Source organism: the organism of the source record quoted next, unplaced genomic scaffold (genome assembly GCF_019419815.1).
Source record: "Pyrus x bretschneideri cultivar Hongxiangsu unplaced genomic scaffold, Pyrus_bretschneideri_v1 Contig23, whole genome shotgun sequence".
NCBI classification, from domain to species: Eukaryota; Viridiplantae; Streptophyta; class Magnoliopsida; order Rosales; family Rosaceae; genus Pyrus; species Pyrus x bretschneideri.
In genome coordinates this window covers 461,072-482,404 of record NW_025999535.1, presented here as the reverse complement: position 1 = coordinate 482,404, position 21,333 = coordinate 461,072, and the positions used below count along the sequence as shown (strand labels likewise).

The window sequence follows — 21,333 nt, the reverse complement described above, 5'->3', positions numbered from 1 at the left end:
ATAGTAGTAACTTTATTAGTTTTTTGGTTGACAAATATTTTTTTTTTTGAACAATTTATACAATCTACAAGAGAGGGAGTAGACTTAACCTTACAATGAACTAGCAATAATATAGTTCAAATTCATTTTTGACGACAACCAAACCTAAAACCTCTCACTTAAAGTGAAGAGGAATAACAGTAGATCATATTATTAACAATATTTTATTAATATGTAGTTTAAATATTTTCTTCTAAATCGATTTACAAAAAAAGATTCGAACTTGATAACGAAAACACACTTCCCCAATCAACCGTTTACTTAAAATTTGAATTCAAGAAAAATAAATTAATGAAAACATGTAAGAATTAAGCGATTGGTCATACGAAGCAAGATACAAGTGATGGATTTATTTTTTCCTCTTGTAGCGGCAATCGAGTCACAAGGGCACCCCAACCAACCCACAGGGGTAGCAAGCTACAACGACTAACGTGTTATAACTTAAACAAGAACAATATACTGTTTGCATCACAGGAGAAATGAAAAGAATAAAAGATACAAAAATTATGGCAAGTAAATTTCAACCGGCACGTATAGCTTAAGTTTCCCTGCTCAATCTGTCCTCTCTTCTCATTCTTTCATCTTCCACGACGTAGAAAATTGATGACGCTTACGCCATGGAAAGAATGGAACTGGAAAAAAAATGTACCCGAAAATAGTTTTGCATTATTCAACTCTTGAGCTTAGTCTTCACCTTTGTCACAATTTTGTCGCTGCTGCTTCTACTCTTATTACTCTGATTCCTCTTTTTCTGTTTCTTTCCAATCTGTTTGTGATCCTCTACTTTTCCTTGAGGATTCACCTCCTCAAACTCGACCGGTCTTATAATTACACCAGGTCTCTTCATCACCTGCACACAATTGCATTTAAGGTAAGGAATGAGAGTCGTCATAGCATCGAACAATGGGCTTAAGGAAACAAAAGACAGATGAAATGTGGTATTGCATAACTTCATCGTTGGATGCAACCTCAAGGATATCCTTATGGCATAGTAAAAGATGTAAAAGAGTTACAATTCACTACAATACTTGTCGATCTCCAGAAGAATTGTAGCAAGGCACTTACTTCAGGCCGATTAAGAGCTCCAACTGCACTTGCAGGGTTGAATTCAGGACCCAGGGGCATGCGAATGCTCTGTTCAAAAACTTCTTTGGATGTGAAAGGGTAAGGTAATGTTTTTGTAAAAAGTTTCTCCGCCTGTCAAATTCAAATACAGACAACCAGTTCAGCACCAAAGCAGAATCGCAGACACTTGACCATTAACCATTGCTCTCTGTCTACTAATTCCTATCATTCAACGTTTCCTGTGAATTCAAACATTAATTTCTATGGGATATCACCAATATAATGAAAAGCAAATGCTGCTAGGAAAAATTCCGAACCTTTTTATCTAACTTTTCCGAGATAATAACACGTTTAAGATGTGCATCCTTCCTTTTTTTAAGGGTTTCTTCTCTCTTCTTCTTGGCATCTTCGTGTTCTTTTTGCATCCAAGAAGGTAAGCCTTTCTTTTTCTGTACATGAGTCCACTGACCCCAGCCAGGGAGTAAAGTAGGCTTTTCAGGTTCAGGATTTTCCTCATTCAGAACTTCCTGTTTCTCCTTCTCAAATTCATCCTCCACATCATCCGCCGCAAAGGCTTGACGAATTAGCTCAGCTTGAGAAGGAAGGCGGTATTCATCTTTTGGATTTGAAGAAAGAATGCCATCTACCATCTGCCCCTCGCTATCTGCATCACTATCCTCATCCAAATCCTCCACAGGTTCCTGTAATAGGAATGTGTTTAAAGAGTTAAGCAGGGCAATCAACCATAAATGTAGGATATCTAAATTTTATAAATGCAAAGTCATACTTGCAAATTTTGATTGCGCTCAACTGATTCCACGCGACAAGTAGACTTTTTACCATTTGCATCCGCACTATTGCTACTTTTTATCTGCACACATCACACAAACACTGGTAATTACCAAAAAGCCCCCGGGGGTGGTGGGGAAGTGCGCATATTCATCAATGAAAGACAAAACTAACCTTTTTCCATGAGCCTGAAGCAAAAATAGAAACCTCATGTGTTGTCTTTGGACCTGGGTCTTGAACAATATCACCGAAGTTCTGTTGTAAACAACACAACATAGCAGATTTCATGCTCATGGATGAAAAGAGGGGTGTTCAAGGATAGGGAAAATTAAGAAGCCTCATTACCTTGAAAAGAGAATCTTTATGATTTTGAGAATCTTCATGAAGTAACGCAGTACTAATGTTGACATCCTTGTGAAAATCACTACTTCTGTCATTCTCGACATCAACATTTTCTTCGGGCTCCAAGTCATCTTCACTATCACTGTTAGCATAATAATTATCTGTTCTCATTTTATTGTCTGTTTTGGTCTTATTACTTGATTCTGGAGCATTCTTTTTAGATCCATTGAAGACCATTCTACCACTTGGAGGGCCCACATTCAGATTATCTGCCCCACTTGAATCCTCCAACGGGTTTGACCATGATTCGTACTCTTGAAGAGCAAGTTTAGCTTCTTCAGCAGCTGCCTCATTCCTTTTTTTCAATCCACGCACCTATGTCAAAACAAACCAGGAAGATATTTTAATTTACACACATAAAAGCATCTGACTAACAGCCCTTCGTTCTGTGGTAGTTGTAAATTGCTACTAGATTTTTTAATATTCTGAAACTAGAAAGAAAATCCAAAGCTTTACCATGAAAGGTAATGAAAGCACTCCTGAGTTAGGCACTTCATTTTCATCATCATCTTTTAGCACATTACGTGTCTTCTCCTTGGCTTTTTCTAACAACTTCACTGCCCTAGCATGGTCTGAACCAGGTGAATATACATCTATATCATCCTCATCACTACTGTCATCACTGCTGCTACTGCTACTACCATCTTTCATAGAATTCATTTTTCTTGTCAGCTGAGCGTGCAGGTGCTGCTGTTCAGCTATAGCAGCCCGAGTACCTTCATCTTGGACATCTATACCACGCTCTTTGATGCGCTTTGTCCACTTGGAGGTACCCTTATGCCTCAGCGTCATTCTTTCCTGGATCAAGTTGAAAAGGGCCAAAAAGTTAACACATGCCTTGTTGCTTCAATAATCAAGAATGTTTCTTGAGAAAGTAATTCATTAAAGACACAATACAAATAATCTACCACCTATATATGGGGAAAAAGCAATCACCTTTGCTCGTTCATACTCTTGCTTCATTGCAAGTTCTTTAGCAGTGTCTGGATCCATTTGACTTTGTGCAGATGTTGCTTTCACTCTATCTTTCTTCAACAAACGATGATAAGTTTTGGATTTGATCTTTTTTATGTGCTTTGACTTCATTTCATGACGGAAGAGAAGGCTGCGCATTTTGGCCATTCGATTATGGCGGTCTCTTTCATCTTCAGCAGATACCTGCCAAGCAAACAAGAACAAGAAACGTTCAAGGAATTTATATTTAGGTTGGTGCAAGCATAGACTAGTTCATTTTCAATAGAGATCGTAAACGACCAAAAAGTAAAAAATAGTCATATAAACATGAGAAATTATTGACAACCATACAGAGGATACAAAAAGCTGAAAAGTAAATTAATACAAATCGTAGTTAAAATCGAGGAAGAACAGGTGCCACTTTGTTACCGATCAAGTTAACATGAAGGTTTTATCAACTATCACAATCTCATTTAAATCATCTCATAGAGCTTTAGTGTCAAGTCAACAGTTGCCAGATGAATTAACAACTGTGAAAACAATAGGTGACACTTAAGTTTCCGAAAATTATCTTATAAAACAATAATTAAATCAAGTGTACTCGCCTGTGAGATACATACCTTATTTAATTCAAGAAGCCTTGAACCGTCTTTTAGGTGAGCATCTTTAACCTGGTCATCATAAACTAATGAAGCAATTTTCTTCTCAAATTCAGTTCTAGGTTTGAAATCAGATGCCCTTGAAGACCGTAAATCCATATCATCATCAAAATATATGGTAGGCGCCTCCCTGTTCCTCTTAATGATTGGTTCCCACTTTCGCAGTTCTTCCTTTGATTTTTCATGTGCTGCCATCCTCTCCAATTTCTCTTGATCTGCTTTTGGAAGTGGAGCTGGAGTAGGAACAGATTTCTTTTCAAGATGATGTATTCTCTTTCTCAGTTTGCTATAACCAGATTTTCCGTGTAGAGGATTCAAAAGGTCTTCAATATTAACGGGCCCTTCACCATCCAAAGTATCACGAGTAGGGTTATACTCAGACTCGGGATATGCCTCTGATACAACAACATTGGTATTCCTCTTCTTCTTCCCTGACAAAGACATTATATTCACAGGCAGTCAAGTCACTAACAAATATCCTCAAGTCATGAGTAGTTAACTCTGAATTCATAATCAAAGATTTTAAACAAATCCCGTCTTCGAAATTGCATCCATTTTGTTCTAAAGCATAAACACAAAGTAAATTTCGCTGTAAAGTGTAAGCATTGTCTTACCTTCAAAAGCCGGAATACGTGCGATTCCTTGCCTTCCATCATCATCATCATCATCCTCATCCTCATCCTCACCCCCACCCTCTCCAGCGTCCCCCATGTCATTGTCATCATCATCAGATGACACATTTTCATCCTACAATCAATACAGATGGTATCAAGGACAGAAATTCGAGAAAACCGAGCTCAAATTCTTGCTATTATACAACGCAAGAACAAGCTCTGCCAAGTAAGATACATCCTCGTCTTCGAAGAACATATTTTCCTCCTATCGTATAATTATAAATACAGATAGTATTGATAACAGAAATTCAAGAGAAAATAGCACAAATTCAAGGTACTATGCAAATCAAGAACAATCACTACAGGCCAAAATATTACAAAAAACACACAAATACACGAATGAGACATTGTAAACCAAAAGTAGCGAACCTCAAATTCTTCAGGAAGCTGGTACTCGAGGTTCTCGACCGGGTCGAACCGGCGGTTCTTCCTTTTCTCCTCCTCCGGTAGCTCCTCTTCGTACTCGTAAAAGTCCCGGCCATAAACCTCCGCCTCATCGGAATCAATCTCTTCATCTTCGATAGGGTTTAAGCGTTCGACCTCCTTTCGGAGAACGTTGGGCAAACGAGGGCCTTTTCTCTCTCTTGCATCGGCGCCTTTCTGCTTCTTGCCGCCGGGCTTGCCTCTCTTTCCCTTTGCCTTGTCTCCGCCGCCACCGTCCCTGGATTTTCGCTTCGTCTGCGCCATGTCGTCAGTGTGAAGAAAGGAAGGCACGGTTTCGGGCGGCGTATTTGCAGCTTATTTGTGTAGTGACGGTGAGCAGTGAGGACTCGGCAAACCTATTACTTGGAAACAGAGTCAACAGACCTCCAATAAATTTAAAAATTAATATTAAAAGTAGAAGAAATTTTCATTCAGAGATTATATTCACACATTCTAAATTACTTCTTTCACACATTTTTAATTTTTTTAATATTTATTTATTAAATATTAATGGTGTATAAAAAATATTAAACACATTTTAAAATGTAAAAAAAATAATTTTAAATGCGTAAATATAATCTCTCAATAAAAATTTGACCCAACCTAAAGAAGTGGGCCTTCTCAGACTCAACTAGGCTCGTTTTTTAGGCTCACATCTCGGCCCATGTATTTTTCCCTTTTTAATAAGAACCCATGGAAGTTCTGTCTAGTTATTTACTTTTTTTTTTTTTTCAATAGAACTACATCGTCGTCGCGTCAGTGATTTAATGGTAAAATATAACAAAATTCGGATCCCTTATTCTTAATCCACCAAATCAAAAGATTTGTGTTGTTGAAATTTGATCTAACGGCTACAAACATGGGCCCACTTTAAAAGTTATAATAATTTCAGCCGTTGAATCAAATTTTAACAGCACGAATCCCTTAATTTAGTGGATAAGGAGAAAGGGATCCTCTCATCCCTTTCCAAATATAACGGATAAGAATTTCCAGAGTGGTAGGCATGATTAAGTTTATTTTGTGAAGTTCACATTGTATAGTTAAAAAAAAAAAAAAAAAAAAAAAAAAAAAAAGGTAATATATTTTGGAAGCGGGAGGGGGTAATGGTCACCTTGGATTAGGGAATGAGTGAATTACATATATTTCCATTGTAAAATAAAAAATTTAGTATCGGATTAAATAAATAAATAGAATCAATAGCGCAACAACAATCACTAAACTTTATCTCACTAAGTGACGTCGACTGTATAAATCCTAGAACGTTATTGCGCTTGGTTTTGCATTAAGTCCTCTGTTAACTATAATGTTTTGCGCCAAGCCTCCAGAATCAACAAAAATAATTAAACAGCGTGTGTGTATAAAGTTGAAAGAGAATGTGTATTTCATTTTCCATCACTTGAATTGCAATTCACAATGTGAGCACTTGAAAATTTCACACTGTACAGAAAAACAAACGTAGTATATGTTTTGGACCATCTTTGTGTATTGGGCCTTAATGGGCCTTAATCAACTGCAATTTAAACTGTCATGAGCATCAAAGCCTGGCCCATGACCCGAAAAGACTCAATGCCATCTTTATAAAATCCAAAAACCCTAGCACACCAGTCTTCCTCACTGCCGCGCGAGAGCGAGAAAGAAGAACATCCGGCGATTTCATCAGGTTCTCCCTCTACTTTCTCTTTCCCTATCTATCTTTCTGTAGAAATCTATGACTATTTCTGTCTCGATTCAGTGTTATTTTCATTTCGATGTGTTTTTTGGGTCTCCAAACGAAGATCCAGGTGTTTTAATTTGCAAATCTTTAGGGTTTATTGTTTCTGTAATCTTTAGGGTTTATTGTTTCTGTAATCTTGTGTATTTTCCTTAATTTTGGTTTTGTATCGGTTAGGTCATTGAGCTCTTATCAATATATTGATTGAACTGGAGAATAATTTTATGTTGGAATCTGCTTCTGCTGGAAAATGTATTGCATTTTCTGAAATTTTTGTTTTGTTTTGTTTTTTAATATTCTGAGCTTTTTGCATGATTTGTGCATTTGGATTTCTTTGTGAAGTTGCAAAATGAAAATTATGTATTTTGCTCCCATGGAGGTTGGTTCTGAATTATGAGATTCGATTGCGTTATAGGTAAGCCATGGTGAAGCACAACAACGTTATCCCGAGCTCTCACTTCAGGAAGCATTGGCAGAACTATGTCAAGACCTGGTTCAACCAACCTGCTAGGAAGACCCGCAGAAGAACTGGTGAGTGGCAGTATATTTTTGTCAAGTATAACAGGAAAGTGGAGTCTGCTGAACTTTGTGAACTGTAATTTGTAGTACGACTGACTTTGAGTGTTCTGAAATTTCATCAGCCCGACAGAAGAAGGCTGTGAAGATCTTCCCCCGTCCAACCACTGGTCCGCTCCGTCCCATTGTTCATGGACAGACATTGAAGTATAACATGAAAGTGAGGGCTGGCAGGGGCTTTACTCTGGAGGAGTTGAAGGTCGGTTCATTTTATGACAATGCCATAACTTTATGGAACTAGTGTTATTTCTTTTGGGTTGCTGATATGTTGCTTACAATATGCATGTGTTATTTCTTATGGGTTGAAGATATGTTGATCTTGGTATGCATGTCTTAACGTGAACTGCTTCATTTCGTTCTTTGGTTTTTTTCCCACGTCAATTATGAAAATCAGAAGTTTAAACGTATCTGCCGTGTATTACGTTAGGGGAATGATTTTCTTTGGTTTATTCAATCTAATGGCTAGAAATTGATAGGCGAGTGTAGGAGAAGGTGTGTGGAGATCACTTCCCTTACATTTCAGTTCCATTGGATTATTCAAGAATGCATGCTATAAATATGGTCTAAATTGGAATTCGCAATTCAACTTTACTTTGGTTTAATTTGCTTAAGATTTCAACGAATGCATTTTTATATGATGGTTTTAACAAGTTGTTTACCTTTCTTGCTTATCAGTCTGCTGGGATTCCAAAGAAACTTGCACCAACCATCGGAATTTCAGTTGATCATCGCAGGAAGAATCGTTCTCTTGAGGGACTTCAAGCTAATGTGCAGCGCCTGAAGACATACAAGGCCAAATTAGTGGTCTTCCCAAGACGCGCTAAGCAGTTTAAGGTGATGTTAAGTGGTTGATGTAGATTAATTGAAAGCTCTTTTTCTGTGTGCATGGTGTCTTATCTACATGAGTAATTTTTATTGTTACAGGCCGGCGATTCTCCTGCAGAGGAACTTGCCAATGCCACCCAGCTCCACGCCCCCTACCTTCCAATTGCACGTGAGAAGCCTACAGTTGAGCTTGTGAAGGTTACTGATGAGTTGAAGTCATTCAAGGCATATGACAAACTCCGTGTGGAGAGGATGAACAAACGCCATGTTGGTGCCAGGCTTAAGAAGGCAGCTGAGGCCGAAAAGGAAGAAAAGAAATAGAGAACTTTTACCCTTCAACGAGCCAGTAGAATCGTCATCTGTTCTCGAAGGAGTTTTGTTTTAGTTAATTACCTGTTTTCTGAACTTTTTACTTGGATCCATTAATGTTAGATTTTGTAATGTCACTTGAGTTGGTGGAATTTAAAGAGTTTATGCTTTATGTTTATGTGCTCGGTTCTTATCGTCAGATTTGGCCTTCTGATTGCACCTGTTTTGGATTTTGATATCTTGAATGCATTAGTCTGAATATGTACTGAATATATATCGTTTTAAAGCATTTTAAGTGATTTTTGGATGGAGAATGACTTATACTGATCAAGTTTAGTTATTTTTCGCCTTCGGTTTGAATAAATGTCATGCGTAAAAATATTTAAATATGACATTATATAACTCACTCGCGTTTTCAAAACGATTCTGGGTTATAATCAATTGTAAAATTATATTAAAATGTCTTGCAACATTTTCTTAGTTCCCACGCAAAGAACTTTCTAAAACTAAAAATTTTAAATTTTTTTTTTTTTCATAAAAATTATGAGTTATAAGTTATGACCCATGTTTTGATAACGATTCTGGTAATTTTTATAAAATTCATTATAACTTAAAATTGGAGTCATTCTTGTTCATGTTTCCTCAGATTAGTTTAGAACTTTCCAAAAATTTCGACACATAAAAATATATTTGGGGGGGCCCTCTATTCGTTTATATTATTTTTTTTTTATATTTTTCAACTTTAAAAATCAATAAAAAATGGTTTCAAGACCACGTAAATAGTAGGATCAAATCCAAAGTTCTTATAACAATTTCCTTAGTCCCTGTGTCCCACGCAAAATGTTTTCTTAAACTGAAAATTTCAATTTTAAGTCAAAATTCAAGTCATTCTCTTCGCACCACATGTTGCCTATTATTTTAATTTAGAACATTCCGAAGTTTTTTTTTTCTCATAAAATATATTTGGGGGTCCGTTGTTAGTTTATATAATTATTTCTACTTTTCAACTTAAAAAATTAATAAAAATAGTTGTGGAATCTAACAAATTGTAGAATCACATCCAAAGATCTCGCAACATTTTCGTTAGCCCCCACGAAAAGCATTTCCTAAAAATAAAATTTTCTATTTTTCCCATAAACTTTGAGTTATAACCCATATTTTAAAAGTGATTTTGGGAATTTTACAAGATTTATTATAAACCAAAATTCGAGTCATTCTCGTTGCATCACCTGTTTCGTGAAATTACTCAAGAAATTTCTTAGATTTTAGAGAAATAAAAATTTATTTATTTGTTTATTTTATTTTTCTACTTTTCAAATTAAAAAATTAGTAGAAATTAGATTTAGGATCTCATAAATTGAAAAATCACGTAAAACATTTTCCTTAGCTCCATAAAAGTATTTTCCAAGACTAAAAATTTCAATATTTTTACAAAAATCGTAAGTTATAACCCATGTTTTAAAAGTGATTTTGGGACTTTTTACAACATTTATTATAAGCCAAAATTACAGTCACTGTTGTTGCACCACATGTTTCTTGAAATTAGTTTAGCACAATCCTAAGATTTTTGACACATAAAATATATTTGGTGGACCCTCTATTAGTTTATATATATATTTTTTTCCAACTTTAAAAACCAATAAAATTAGTTTCCAGGCCGCAACATTTTTCTTAGCTCCCAATCAAAAATTTCTTAAAATTACTAAAAAAAATTTCACAAAAATTGTGAGTTATAACTCACGTTTTCAAATAGATTTTTGTAATTTTTACAAGGTTCATTATAAGACAAAATTTTAGTCATTCTCGTTGCATCACATGTTTGCTAATATTAGTTTAGGACATTTCGGTTTCGACACCTTAAAAATTAAAAATATATTTGGGGAGCTCTTTATTATTTTATATGATTTTTAAAGTTTCAACTTTAAAAATCAATAAAAAATAGTTTTGGGACCACATAAATGGTAGGAATACAGCTAAGGGTCTTACAATATTTTCTTTAGCTCCCACGCAAAATATATTTTTTAAACTAAAAATTAATTATTTTTTTTTTGCAAAAACTGTGAGTTAAAACCTACGTTTTCAAAGCGATTTTGAAAATTTTTACAAGATTTATTATAAGCCTTCATTTTTTACAGTCCTTATTACAAATCTTGACATGCAACGATCATGTCAATGGCAGTAGATCCTTTCTTCATATGGTAGCCTGTCTTCATGGAGACATTCATCACTAGCTAGGTTTCAAACAAAATGCTAGAAGATCCCAAATTATTTATGATTCAATCCCATCCTAATGAGGTAAGGTGAAATCCATCTCAAACAAGCAAAGTTTTAGTTTATGATCCAACGAAAGAGGAGAACACCAACCTCTCTTGTTTTCTTATTCCACAATACCTGGCCTATACAACATGTATAAATTCTAATTATTAGTCAATTCTTTTACATTAGTCCTTGTATAAGTACATAACTTTATAGTATAAATACATCAAAATAACATGAACTCGTCAAAAAAGTTGAATTATATCTACAAACATCACGCGGTGTTAATTTGTTTGAACAAATAGAATTTATTCCAATCGTAAAGATTACCACTTGAATTGCATTTCACATTGAAAATCACTTGAAATTTTAAAAAACATCTGGGACATCTTTCTTTGTTCTTTGAAGTGCTCCAGAATCTTACAATTTGCTGGTCGGTTTACCAAGTCACAGTACAGATTAATAAGCTAGGGTCCAGAAAGTTGTGTACCAGTCAACAAGTAAATGAAAAATGTAAAGAAGAGAGGGGGAAAATAAAGACAATTGAATTGCATGGGGCATACGCTTGCATGCATCCGATAGTAAAAAATGCATGCATGCACGATAAAGAAAAAGTAAAACCCCTTAAGTACTTACACAAATTTTATAGACACCTGCGGAACTTGGGAGCAAATAAATTACGGCATAAGAAAGAGTAGAATATATGTTACAATTGTTTGAGTGGTTCTGGATATTACCTGCACTGTAACAGCGGGAGATCAGGAACTTGCATGGATGTCTGAACTCTGAGAGAGAGATAAGCAATAGGTGAGGAACCCGTGTTGGAGAGGGGGAGCACGTGCAAAGAACTTATTCGCTCGCATTTGAAGCATAGCCAATGGGGTTTGCACGTGCCCTGCTTCTCCAACAAGGAGTCTCACCCGTTTCAAGCCCTAGCTACTACAATGGAACTCTACTCACTCACTGGAATTGGATGAAGGAAGGAAGGAAGAAGCATACGTATTTATAGCTGCAAATGGAGAGAGAGAGAGAGAGAGAGAGAGAGAGAGAGAGAGAGAGAGAGAGGGTTTAGATCGTGTCATCATGCTAAGAGATGAAGGAAGGAGGTATGGCAGAGGAGTAATTAAGATGAAGGTACAGCAGCGCATGGCAGGGAGGAAAGCTCTGTCGAGCCACTCCATGCCATGATGTTAAGATAGTACGTGAAGATAATAATAAATTTTCAAAATAGAGATATCAAAGGAGAGCCCAAAAGTGAGTCCTGTCTGCCTTTTTTCACAAAATTCATACATGCGATTATTTTGTGTGGTTCCTTGGAGTCTTGGAGGATTCAGTTTCAATGCCCTCACACAAAGAAGACAAACACAAACCTTTAAAAATTCAATCTCTTCCTTCCGAACCTACCAATATTTTTTAGAATATCCAAATATTGTTCAATCTTTTATTGCTAGCTAGCCTAGGAAATCAAGAACCTCGGGCCATGATGTTTTCCAAGCCCTCTTAGATCACGAGAATAACTTACAAGATACGTTATTTCAGTAATATTTTAAATCAATCACATATTGTCATGTGTTTTAACTTTTTCGCATGCCACTGTGTAACAAGTTTGAAATAATATTATAATAACATTCTCGTTGCATAACAATCCTGGATCAATCAAGACTATAAGCCATGATGCTTCCAAGGCTGCCCTAGATTACGAGAAAAGCTTATAATTTGTTGTTTCAATAATATCTCAAATCAACCACACACTGCCAGCTTAAATGATATTGTTACAGCAACTTCCTTGTTGCATGAAAGTTTTCATGATCATCTATTGGAATTTGAGTGGGGCCAAGTGGAGGTTGAGCTAGCCTTTTCCTTTTGGTTGGGAAGAAATATAGTGCAAGCATGGGAAGAGATGAAATGAATAATGTAAGGAGTGCACGTAGGGCTTTGCGTGTAGGGCTCAACCTTTTGAGTGTGGTATTAATTTTATTTATGTTTTTGTTTGATGAGTTTCTGAAGTAGCCAGCTAGGGTTTCCCTACTCCCTACATAGATATATGATCATTCCCTATATACGGACTAGGCCTCATGCATCTTTTCCCCTTCCAGAATTTATGCTTCTTTCTTTCATAAATAAGGACCTCAACAATGTCACACCTCCTGATCATGGCAAAGCTCCTTCTAATGTAAGCATTAGCTCATACCGTATCCTTGTATTCTGCAACGTTGCCAACCCTGCTACTGCAACAAGCGTGCATTTGTTCAACCCCCTCACCACTCTTTCCTGCGCCACGCCAACATTATCAATCTACAAAATCTTTGATAGTATAATTTACTAGGGTTAGCCAACTTAATTTAGTGGTGAGCAGTGACGGATTCCAGATTCTAACTTCGAGTGATCCTAATCAATGAACATTAGGCACTTGTCCAGAAGCGGGCCTGGGCCTCCTATGCGTCTAGATGGAGTCTAGGCAAGGGCATAGGTAGGTTAGGTGATTTAAGTAAACTTAGTACATATTATATAAGTAAGTGCCTATTTACACTTATAAAAATATATACTTGTATTGAGAATTTAAAGTTTATTATTCAATATATAACATACAAAATATCAGAATGTTTGCTTTAGTATTTTAATGAATTTGATGGTAAGAGATAAAAGTGATAGGGACTACGAGTTCATAGTACATTACGAGTTCATAGTATATTACGAAATACTTTTCAGAAGTTGTATGAATTTATAAACCACTTTTAAAAGTAACGGTGTTAAACATATGATATAAAAATATTTGTTGAGTGATGCACCATCCGTTTGCTAATTAAAATGCAACTTGGGAAATGGAGAGAAATTTCCTTCTTCTTCATTGTAACCAAGGTCCAAGAACAGCAGAGCCACGGTGGTCTTCAATTTTCCACTACACGCTCACACTGTTGGGTGGTCTTTAGAGGTTCTCACAGGCGCTTCTTCGGACGTCCGGGTGGTCTCGAGACCACCCGAATCCAAGAGTGGATCCGCCCTTAATGGTGAGGGTGTAAAAGTGACCGATTGGACTATGTTAGGTTTAGCATTCGAAATCCTTCAATGTACAATATCTGATTTCCAGGATTTTGAGACTCTACATTTAACAATGGTTACGCGCATTAAACACCAATGTTAAATACGGAGGCTGGGATGTATATCGGTTACAAAAACCTTGTACCAGTTTTCAAGCTGAACCATCTATATGTCCGGTCTTTTCTTTCGTTTTTAATGTTGTGGGGTAAGGTAAACTGACAAAGTTGAATATGTAGAGTTGGACATAGATTTCATTTCGTGTTGTTGTGGGGTAAGCTAAACTGACAAAGCTGAATACGTAGAGGTGGACATAGATTTCATTTCGTGACACTAATGTAAAATTCAGTTTCAGTCATGATGTTTATTCTCTCTTGCTCTTTTTTGCTTTAGCATCCCGGATTATAGTACACAACCGGACATATTTCTTTCTTTCTTCAATCTCTCGCATCACAAGACCTAATTTCAGTTTAGCAGGATAATTCTATTGTGTATTCACTAACCGGTTGTTCATCTTCTTCTGTATCTCCCACCATCGCATATGTTACACTCGAGTTTTTCTTGTTCAAGTCCAATACCGAGGCCCGATTTAAGTCAAAATTGAAATTTGAGGTCACCCTCTGAAGCCACAAAATTGTGTTAGAAGAACATAGATTCTGGATGAGGTCATGATGAAACCTTTGGTGTAGGAACATAAATACTTGGCGTGTGTTTGCACCCAGTGCTTGAAAAATGGGTTGTCGTAGTAAATGCTTTATTTGGTCACACACTCATGTATGTACGTAGAAGATTTGAATGTGAAACTCAATCATGCTTCCTGTCCTTCCTTCCCCCATAAACTTCAATTTTTTCCACCCTACTTGATTGATATGTTTGACTTGGATTCAAACACTTAAAAAGAACAGCAACAATACAGAAGGTACTTGTGGTGGTCTGGGTAGGTGCATCTTTATTGGGATTTCTTCATTTTTCTTATCCATTTTTTAGCTTTAACACCGACTAACTATTAATCTACTAATATTTCACTCAATTTTATTAGTATTACAAAACAAGGATTATGCTAGTATTTAGGGCAGAAGTACTCTTAAAGTGGAATTCATGTTTAGAAAGAGTAAAAATATGAGATAAATAGTTGTTTCTTTCCGTTGAAATTAGGCGTTCCCATTCTCTGTCAATCACAATATGACATACGTGCACAATTTTTTCTATTTGTGTTTTTCATGAGTAATATATGCATGTGTCAAAATGTGATTTGTAACGAAAGAACGGAGGAGACAAGTCGAAAAACAATGATAAATAAATAATGGCAAAATGAACACCGTTATATCTAGTTCTATACATCCAGATGCTAATCATATCTTGAAATTGAAATTAACTTGAACAACGTAGCGCATCCTGATCTGTTCCACATTGTAAACTATGTACTCATTGTACAGTAATGAACCCTGCAAGATGCACGTAAACGAAGATTAATTTACAATGAAGCTGCCTGCCTGGTTCAACAGTTCCAAATCAAATTCACATCCAAAGTAATTCGAAAAAAATGATGTATTTCTACCTTCGGGCGGCTTGTATTCTCTTTCGGCTTTCCTAGGGGAACCACGACACCATCATCTAGTAACTGAGCTTCTGAAAAATCTGGTTCAGTTCCCCCAACTCCTTTAGTGCTGCAATATTATGTTACATGCCAGATTAAGTCAAGCAATACACGTCTTAGTTTCGAAAAAATGGAGATAATGCAACAAGTTTTCGTCAAAAGTTAATTCTCTCACACAATGCAGATAAACTTCTCGGTCTAAACAAACACAAAGATTGTACGGAAAGGAAGATAAACTTCCAATGCAAAATACCAAAAGCATAAATGACCAGAAGAAGCTTCATCACTTAAAAAACAGTTTAGTTATTACTTATGAGCAATAGATGGGAGGGTCCAATAAAGATAACAGAGACGCAAACCTTAGTTTTCCTACGGGTAACTTGTCAGCATCGTACTTAGCAGTTAAAAGCTCAGCCATGTCACCCAGCGCAACCTAAATAAACCATAGTTAAAAAGTATTTAGAACATTTAGTGCGAAAAAGTACCTAGGTATTCAGTTGGGCTTTCAAGTGTAGCAGATCTGCGGTAGGGGAAATTCAAATTTTTAATCCAGAAATATTTTTCTCGTCTCTCGTATAAATCTTGATCTTAATGATATACAATGCATTGAAGGATATATTTGATAATCTGATGCCAAACCACTCCTAACACCAGGTACTTTTGTTTTTAGTATAAAATTTATGTTTTTTTACTTGCTGAAACTTGAAAGACTACCTCACATAGAAGCAGCACCCCAGATGTACAGCCATTAGATGCATAGCAATAATTTGCGCTTTTGGAGAACATGTCTGCGAAGTAAACTCCTTTCCCGAACATGTAACCAGTCACTGGGGCTTCAGGTGGAGCTATGCGCAAGCCTGGATTGTCACGACACATGTTTAACTAAATTATTAAGCAGTAAAACATTCATACTGTATCTGCACGAGTGTCACACAGTGACACACACACACGCAAACACACCCACCCATGATTCAAAGCTAAATCATAAAGGATCACCTTGAGATAATATACCAGCCCAATTTGTAAGACGAGAACCATGCCATAAAAGCATTCTATTTTTCGTACTAGAAAACTGCTCACAAGAGTAAAACACAATTAGAAATTGCTTAAAATAAAAATGTAGGATATTCAAGACCAATAAGGAAATTTCAAGTACTTGTTAAATTATCCAAGATGGCTGAAACATTTTATCAAAAGCCTCTCATGGATCAACCTAACCTTTCTGAAGCGTTCAACTTCACCCTCTTTAGATGTGCGAAATATTTGAACGATATCAACAGTGTAAGTTGAATGTGTTTTTGCATGAGTATTATGCAAATATTTTGTAATCTGACAACAGCAATAAAATTCACGAGAATCAGCACCAACAGTGTAAGTTGAATTAGCTTAATTTTGTTTGTATTCGAATTTCCATTGCTTATAACTCATAGTTACCATATCAAATTCATGAGAATCAGCACCAACCGGTGTCATGTCACAATGAAGGCGTCGATAACTGGAATACAAGGGATCTCCCTATAATGGTGGCAGAAAACAGACATTAGTAGGAAGGATACATAATAGGACAAAAGGGCAAGTCCGCAAGTGAACCATGAAGAACAAGACTAAAAGAGATTTACCTGCATTCCTGTGTCATCCTTCAACAATTTCGTTGCAACCTCAATTTCACCTAGTGCTTCAACCTTCAAGTAGAGAAGAGTTAATAAACACACAAATAGCACTTGTAGGTGGCATGATACTTATTCAAAGGAAAATAACCTTTGATTTAAGTTTGGAAGTTCTTAGCCGAACTATCCACACATATACATGAAACAAATTACAGAAAGACTTACCATTTCTAGCTTGTGTTTCAACTTCTGAGGAGTATCAATCACAAAGTTATCTGCATTACTCATATTTCCAAACCAATTAGATGCCTTCTTTTACAATCACAGAGAGAGAGAGAGAGAGAGAGAGAACTCACGCATTTTTTTAAACCCGAAGTCATGAGGAATGACAGTGTAGAACTCTCTGCAAAAGGATGATGCCCATCAAAAATTGGAATTCCAAAATTATTTAAAGCTTAAGGTACCAAAGGAAGAGAAGAAAAGAGGTAGACATTAGTCAAGCATTTTGTTAAAAGTATATTTTAAAGAATTAACAAATGAAATCACTCTTTTGTTGGGGTTTTGAAAGAGAGAGAAAAGGGGGGGGGGGGGGGGGTGTGGTGGGTGTAGGGAGGGAGAGAGAAAGAGAAACCTTACCCGCTTAATTGTTCGATTAATTTCCTGTTAGATGAGCCAATCACATCAGAAATCCTCTGCAGGATGTTATAGCCCTATATGTTTCCAAAAAATAAAAAATTATTGGTTCGTTGAATCTTCATGGAGAAACGGATTGAAAGAGAAGGCACCATACACGAAACTTCAATGTTTTGTACCAAAATTCATACTGAATTGTTTCAAGTTAATTTAGAGAAAGTCCTGACAGAAGTTTTAGGAAATATCCTTTTCAGTTGTTCAGCTAAACTAGTAACTGAAATACAATTATGGAAAATACATGCCCCCTTGCCTTGGAAGTAGCCATTCCTACTTGCAAATCTCAGTTTGACATGCATACAAAACTTTTTCTTTTCTTGCATAGATGTCAAAATGTCATCTAAAGGAGCCTAGCAATTTCCTACAATTAACTTTCAACAAACTGGAGGAGACTTCACTTCATAGGCCAAAATCTTACCTTTAGAATTGTTGATTTGCTAAGCTTACCCAGAGGCAACTTATCAGCGTTGTATCCTACCAAAGAAGAAGAATGTGTCCAAATAAGGGAAAAAGTACATCAGTTAACTAAACAGAATACACCTAAAGAAACGTTTGAGTCTCCAAATAAAATTATTATTCCCATTTAAGCAACTCAACAGCTTTAGATTATTATGAGCCGTAATTTGCAATATAATGTCTTTTTGACAGTGAATCAGACTAACCTATTTCCATCATATGCTGCTTCATCATGCCGATGTTGCAAATAAGAGATATAAACTTTGCAATGCAGGGCTCAAGTTGTGTTTCCAAAGGTTGACGTCCTAAAGCAGAGCCATTCTTTTCTTCGACCTGATAATCATTATCAAATAATAAGGAGGAGTAAGCAAGATAATTTTCCTTTTCATTAGGAAAGACATGTCCTCAGTAATTTGCAACCAAGAATCGCTTCAGGGAATAAAGAGTATCTCCAAAATTCAGAAATTTATACAAACATAAACCAAGAGTTGTGGATACTCACAGCTTCCTTTTCATTGTAATCCATTTCTATCCACATATAGCAGGATGGGATAGGCTGGAACATTTTTCGATTGGACCAATCATTCCTGGTTTTGTCATAGAATTTCTGTTTAAACTCATTGATCACACTCTCGAGGGATGCGTGAGAAGCTAGCTTGTTCTGACCCTTAACACCTACTCTCCCCCATCTATAGTAAATCATGAAACTTCCACCAACATCAGATTCTGCATGTTACAAAGAAATAAAATGCAGATGAGTACACATAGCCTGAACTTGTGTAATGCACCAATGCCATGAGTATCATAACTCAATGGAGCAGATGAAACTTTATTTATGGAAAAAAGCATAAATGATGTTTCTGTAATTTGTTAACCATTATAATCAGTATTAGTTACGAACTGAAATCGTTCTCAACTTCTCAGTGAAATTTTCTATAACTTGATAAGTTTGATTGCTAGAATCACAAGTGTCACCCTAACTCCATCTGCATTGCCATGAATTCAAAATTACGACAATCCAAAGATCTAGTTGACTAATTATTTGTTGAAAGGAGGAAAGGGTTTACCAAGAACTTGAATCAGATAGAACTTGTTGTTGTTATGACCAACATTGGTCTGGTTTAACATGGCATCGTATATATCATCCCCCTACACCAAAAACATCATTAGATAATGCCTAATTAGAAACAAATGGAATTGACACCAATTACTAAGCAAGAAATGAAATTGACTTATCAATATAGACTTGCCAGTTGCAAAACATGATAATGTGCCTTTATGTCATCCGGTAGCCACTGATCCAGTACCGCCGCACCCTTTTTGGTTGCGGTTACTATCTTCTCCTTGCTACCATTTCCTTCCTCATTAGCTAGCATCACCACAGAGCATAACAAAATAAACACCCAGTTGTAATTCGAAAAACAAAAAATCTTCACTCGGATAAAAATTGAGACATCTATTACTAGTCATTTCCTACAAAATATTTCTTGGCAGCCAAACACAGAATGTGAAAGCTCATACCTTTACCTAGAGGAATGTCATCAGAATGTTCAGAAAGCCTCTCCAGCAAGTCTTTTTTCGACCCAGATGTCGAAACTCCACGAAGAGCGGCTTCTTCGCGCAATTGCTTCACGCTCATGCCACTAAACTTTTCGGTGGCCTTCATTTTCTCGGACACAGTTGACTCCCCACCTCCCTCCTCTTCAATTAACTTCCTTTTCCTCTTTCCACTAACCAGTGAAGCTTCTGCTGCTGAACCATCACTTGCGCCTGTGAGTTGCTTCTTCTCCTCGCGAAGAGCAGAATCGAGCCTCCGAACCTGCAGAAATTCAAAATCAATATACCAGAGAATCTTGGAGAGAGAGAGAGAGAGAGAGAGTAGAGAGAGGGGGTGTTGTCAGACCAGGATGGGCTTCGCTCCGGTGGTGGGGAGACCACGCTGAGCCAATTCGTTTCGGAGCTCTTCTACTTTGAGCTTGCTTGCCATTGTGGGAGAGATGGTTGAAACTGTGAAGCGGAGGAGGGATTTTGAAGCGCGAGTTGCAGTATTGAGGTCTTGTCTTTCACCCCCAACGTCCGCAGCAAGCTTCTTTTGGCGGGCTTTCTGCGGGCTTTTACAAGTTATTTGACTTGTGTGCAAAGTCCCAATGTTATGATCAGGCCCACCGGATTTGGGCCGAATTAATTCGGGTCTTGTATAAACCGAGTCAAACAAACACCAAAACGCCATGGGAATCAACTTCCCTCTCACATTCGTAACTCTCTTTCTCTCACATTTCCCGCGCCCTGTTCTTCGTCCGCTCCCTCGCAAATTCACAGGAGCTTCAGACCATGAACACGAAAACATGAGATGCTAATGGCGGTGGAAGGTGGCGGTACGAGGACCTTAACAGATTCAGGATAAAGGGATGGACTTCGATCTCAACAAGTTAATGCAGGTTTTCATGGACTGGAGAGGCTGATAGTTAAGAAAAAGGTTTCCCAGGAATCATGGTATCTGTATGTCGGACAACGTATTGTACATCAAAGTCTGTAAATCTGTTCAAAGATGATGATGCTTCTAGTTGCGAAAAACGCATCGGTGGAATAATCGGGTAGAACAAACTGGTCGTGTGCTTGAAGGGTGTATGGAAGGCAAAAAATGCGTGCCAACGCTGCCATGGATAAATGGTGACGAGACCATTAACAAGATTTTCGACATGGGACTCAGACGGTGCCTTCTTGGGATTGTGATGCAAAGTCCAGGAATTTTAAGAGCTACTTTCACTCTTTGTTCATGGCTAAAAAACATTCCTTTTGCTACTTCGTGGTTCCTTTGCCTCCGATAACCTAGAGTATCTAGCAATGTCATACAACCAAGAAATTATTGGTCTGACGATCATCGTGCTCAAGAAAATAGATTTTACTGCTACGTTCCTGTACATATGTCGTAAGATTTTTTGCTTATTTTGTCATCGTTTCAAATGTTATAGGATGAAATTATCCAGAAGATCGATATACTGAATCCACATGTATACTGATAGAGATTTTACCACCTGAAAAACAAGGGTTAAACCATAGAAAATTCTTGCAAGAGAACAAGTTTTTGTAGTATAGAGTGGTTCAAGTAAGGTTGATCTCCTAAGGGGCTGGTATAAACAATTTATGAGTTTTTGGATTATTTGACTTAATTAACTCTAAAAATTGTACTAATTTGACAAAACTGAATCCTATTGTACGTGACTTAAACAAATATCGAAAATGGGAGTTGGCTTATAGAAATAGT

At 36.8% G+C, this 21,333-nt stretch overlaps 3 protein-coding genes across 4 annotated transcripts; 1 reads left to right on the top strand and 2 right to left on the bottom strand.

The window, feature by feature from the left end:
- Positions 1–370: 370 nt before the first annotated feature.
- On the bottom strand, positions 371–5,383 carry LOC103928385 (U3 small nucleolar RNA-associated protein 14). Its single transcript, XM_009337420.3, has 11 exons — positions 4,952–5,383; positions 4,523–4,655; positions 3,870–4,339; positions 3,232–3,453; positions 2,752–3,093; positions 2,239–2,610; positions 2,068–2,148; positions 1,892–1,975; positions 1,422–1,805; positions 1,105–1,236; positions 371–889 (listed from the first exon to the last, which is right to left on the bottom strand). Exons 1-11 carry the CDS (start codon positions 5,267–5,269, stop codon positions 710–712), a joined length of 2,718 nt encoding a protein of 905 aa, XP_009335695.2. The 5' UTR covers positions 5,270–5,383; the 3' UTR covers positions 371–709.
- Positions 5,384–6,548: 1,165 nt separating this feature from the next.
- LOC103928386 (60S ribosomal protein L13-1-like) lies at positions 6,549–8,604 on the top strand. The gene is made up of 5 exons (XM_009337421.2): positions 6,549–6,665; positions 7,132–7,247; positions 7,358–7,491; positions 7,968–8,126; positions 8,217–8,604. The coding sequence occupies exons 2-5, from the start codon at positions 7,139–7,141 to the stop codon at positions 8,436–8,438; spliced, it is 624 nt and encodes a 207-aa protein (XP_009335696.2). The 5' UTR covers positions 6,549–6,665; positions 7,132–7,138; the 3' UTR covers positions 8,439–8,604.
- A 6,387-nt stretch (positions 8,605–14,991) lies between these two features.
- On the bottom strand, positions 14,992–20,134 carry LOC103928389 (poly [ADP-ribose] polymerase 2). 2 transcript variants are annotated; one of them, XM_048585768.1, is made up of 18 exons: positions 19,972–20,134; positions 19,596–19,887; positions 19,319–19,437; positions 19,136–19,217; positions 18,571–18,794; positions 18,275–18,401; positions 18,031–18,086; positions 17,559–17,632; positions 17,279–17,325; positions 17,148–17,197; positions 16,935–16,997; positions 16,750–16,830; positions 16,534–16,644; positions 16,312–16,387; positions 16,030–16,172; positions 15,675–15,748; positions 15,277–15,385; positions 14,992–15,163 (listed from the first exon to the last, which is right to left on the bottom strand). In XM_048585768.1, exons 1-18 carry the CDS (start codon positions 20,053–20,055, stop codon positions 15,071–15,073), a joined length of 1,905 nt encoding a protein of 634 aa, XP_048441725.1. In that variant the 5' UTR covers positions 20,056–20,134; the 3' UTR covers positions 14,992–15,070. The 2 variants fall into 2 exon arrangements, with proteins under 2 accessions (XP_048441725.1, XP_009335699.2); XM_009337424.3 differs by having other exon boundaries at positions 19,590–19,887; positions 19,972–20,133.
- Between the last annotated feature and the right edge of the window lie 1,199 nt (positions 20,135–21,333).

Excerpts from the sequence above, each read along its gene's own strand:
- LOC103928385 (XM_009337420.3), bottom strand. The coding sequence starts at position 5,269 with ATGGCGCAGACGAAGCGAAAATCCAGGGACGGTGGCGGCGGAGACAAG. Across the intron at positions 4,340-4,522 it reads ACGTATTCCGGCTTTTGAAG|GGAAGAAGAAGAGGAATACC; the intron begins GTAAGACAATGC and ends TGTCTTTGTCAG. Across the intron at positions 3,454-3,869 it reads GGCTTCTTGAATTAAATAAG|GTATCTGCTGAAGATGAAAG; the intron begins GTATGTATCTCA and ends TTTGCTTGGCAG.
- LOC103928386 (XM_009337421.2), top strand. The coding sequence starts at position 7,139 with ATGGTGAAGCACAACAACGTTATCCCGAGCTCTCACTTCAGGAAGCAT. Across the intron at positions 7,248-7,357 it reads GAAGACCCGCAGAAGAACTG|CCCGACAGAAGAAGGCTGTG; the intron begins GTGAGTGGCAGT and ends AAATTTCATCAG. Across the intron at positions 8,127-8,216 it reads GACGCGCTAAGCAGTTTAAG|GCCGGCGATTCTCCTGCAGA; the intron begins GTGATGTTAAGT and ends TTATTGTTACAG.
- LOC103928389 (XM_009337424.3), bottom strand. The coding sequence starts at position 20,055 with ATGGCAAGCAAGCTCAAAGTAGAAGAGCTCCGAAACGAATTGGCTCAG. Across the intron at positions 19,218-19,318 it reads ATTATCATGTTTTGCAACTG|GGGGATGATATATACGATGC; the intron begins GCAAGTCTATAT and ends TTTTTGGTGTAG. Across the intron at positions 15,749-16,029 it reads GGGTGCTGCTTCTATGTGAG|GTTGCGCTGGGTGACATGGC; the intron begins GTAGTCTTTCAA and ends TGGTTTATTTAG.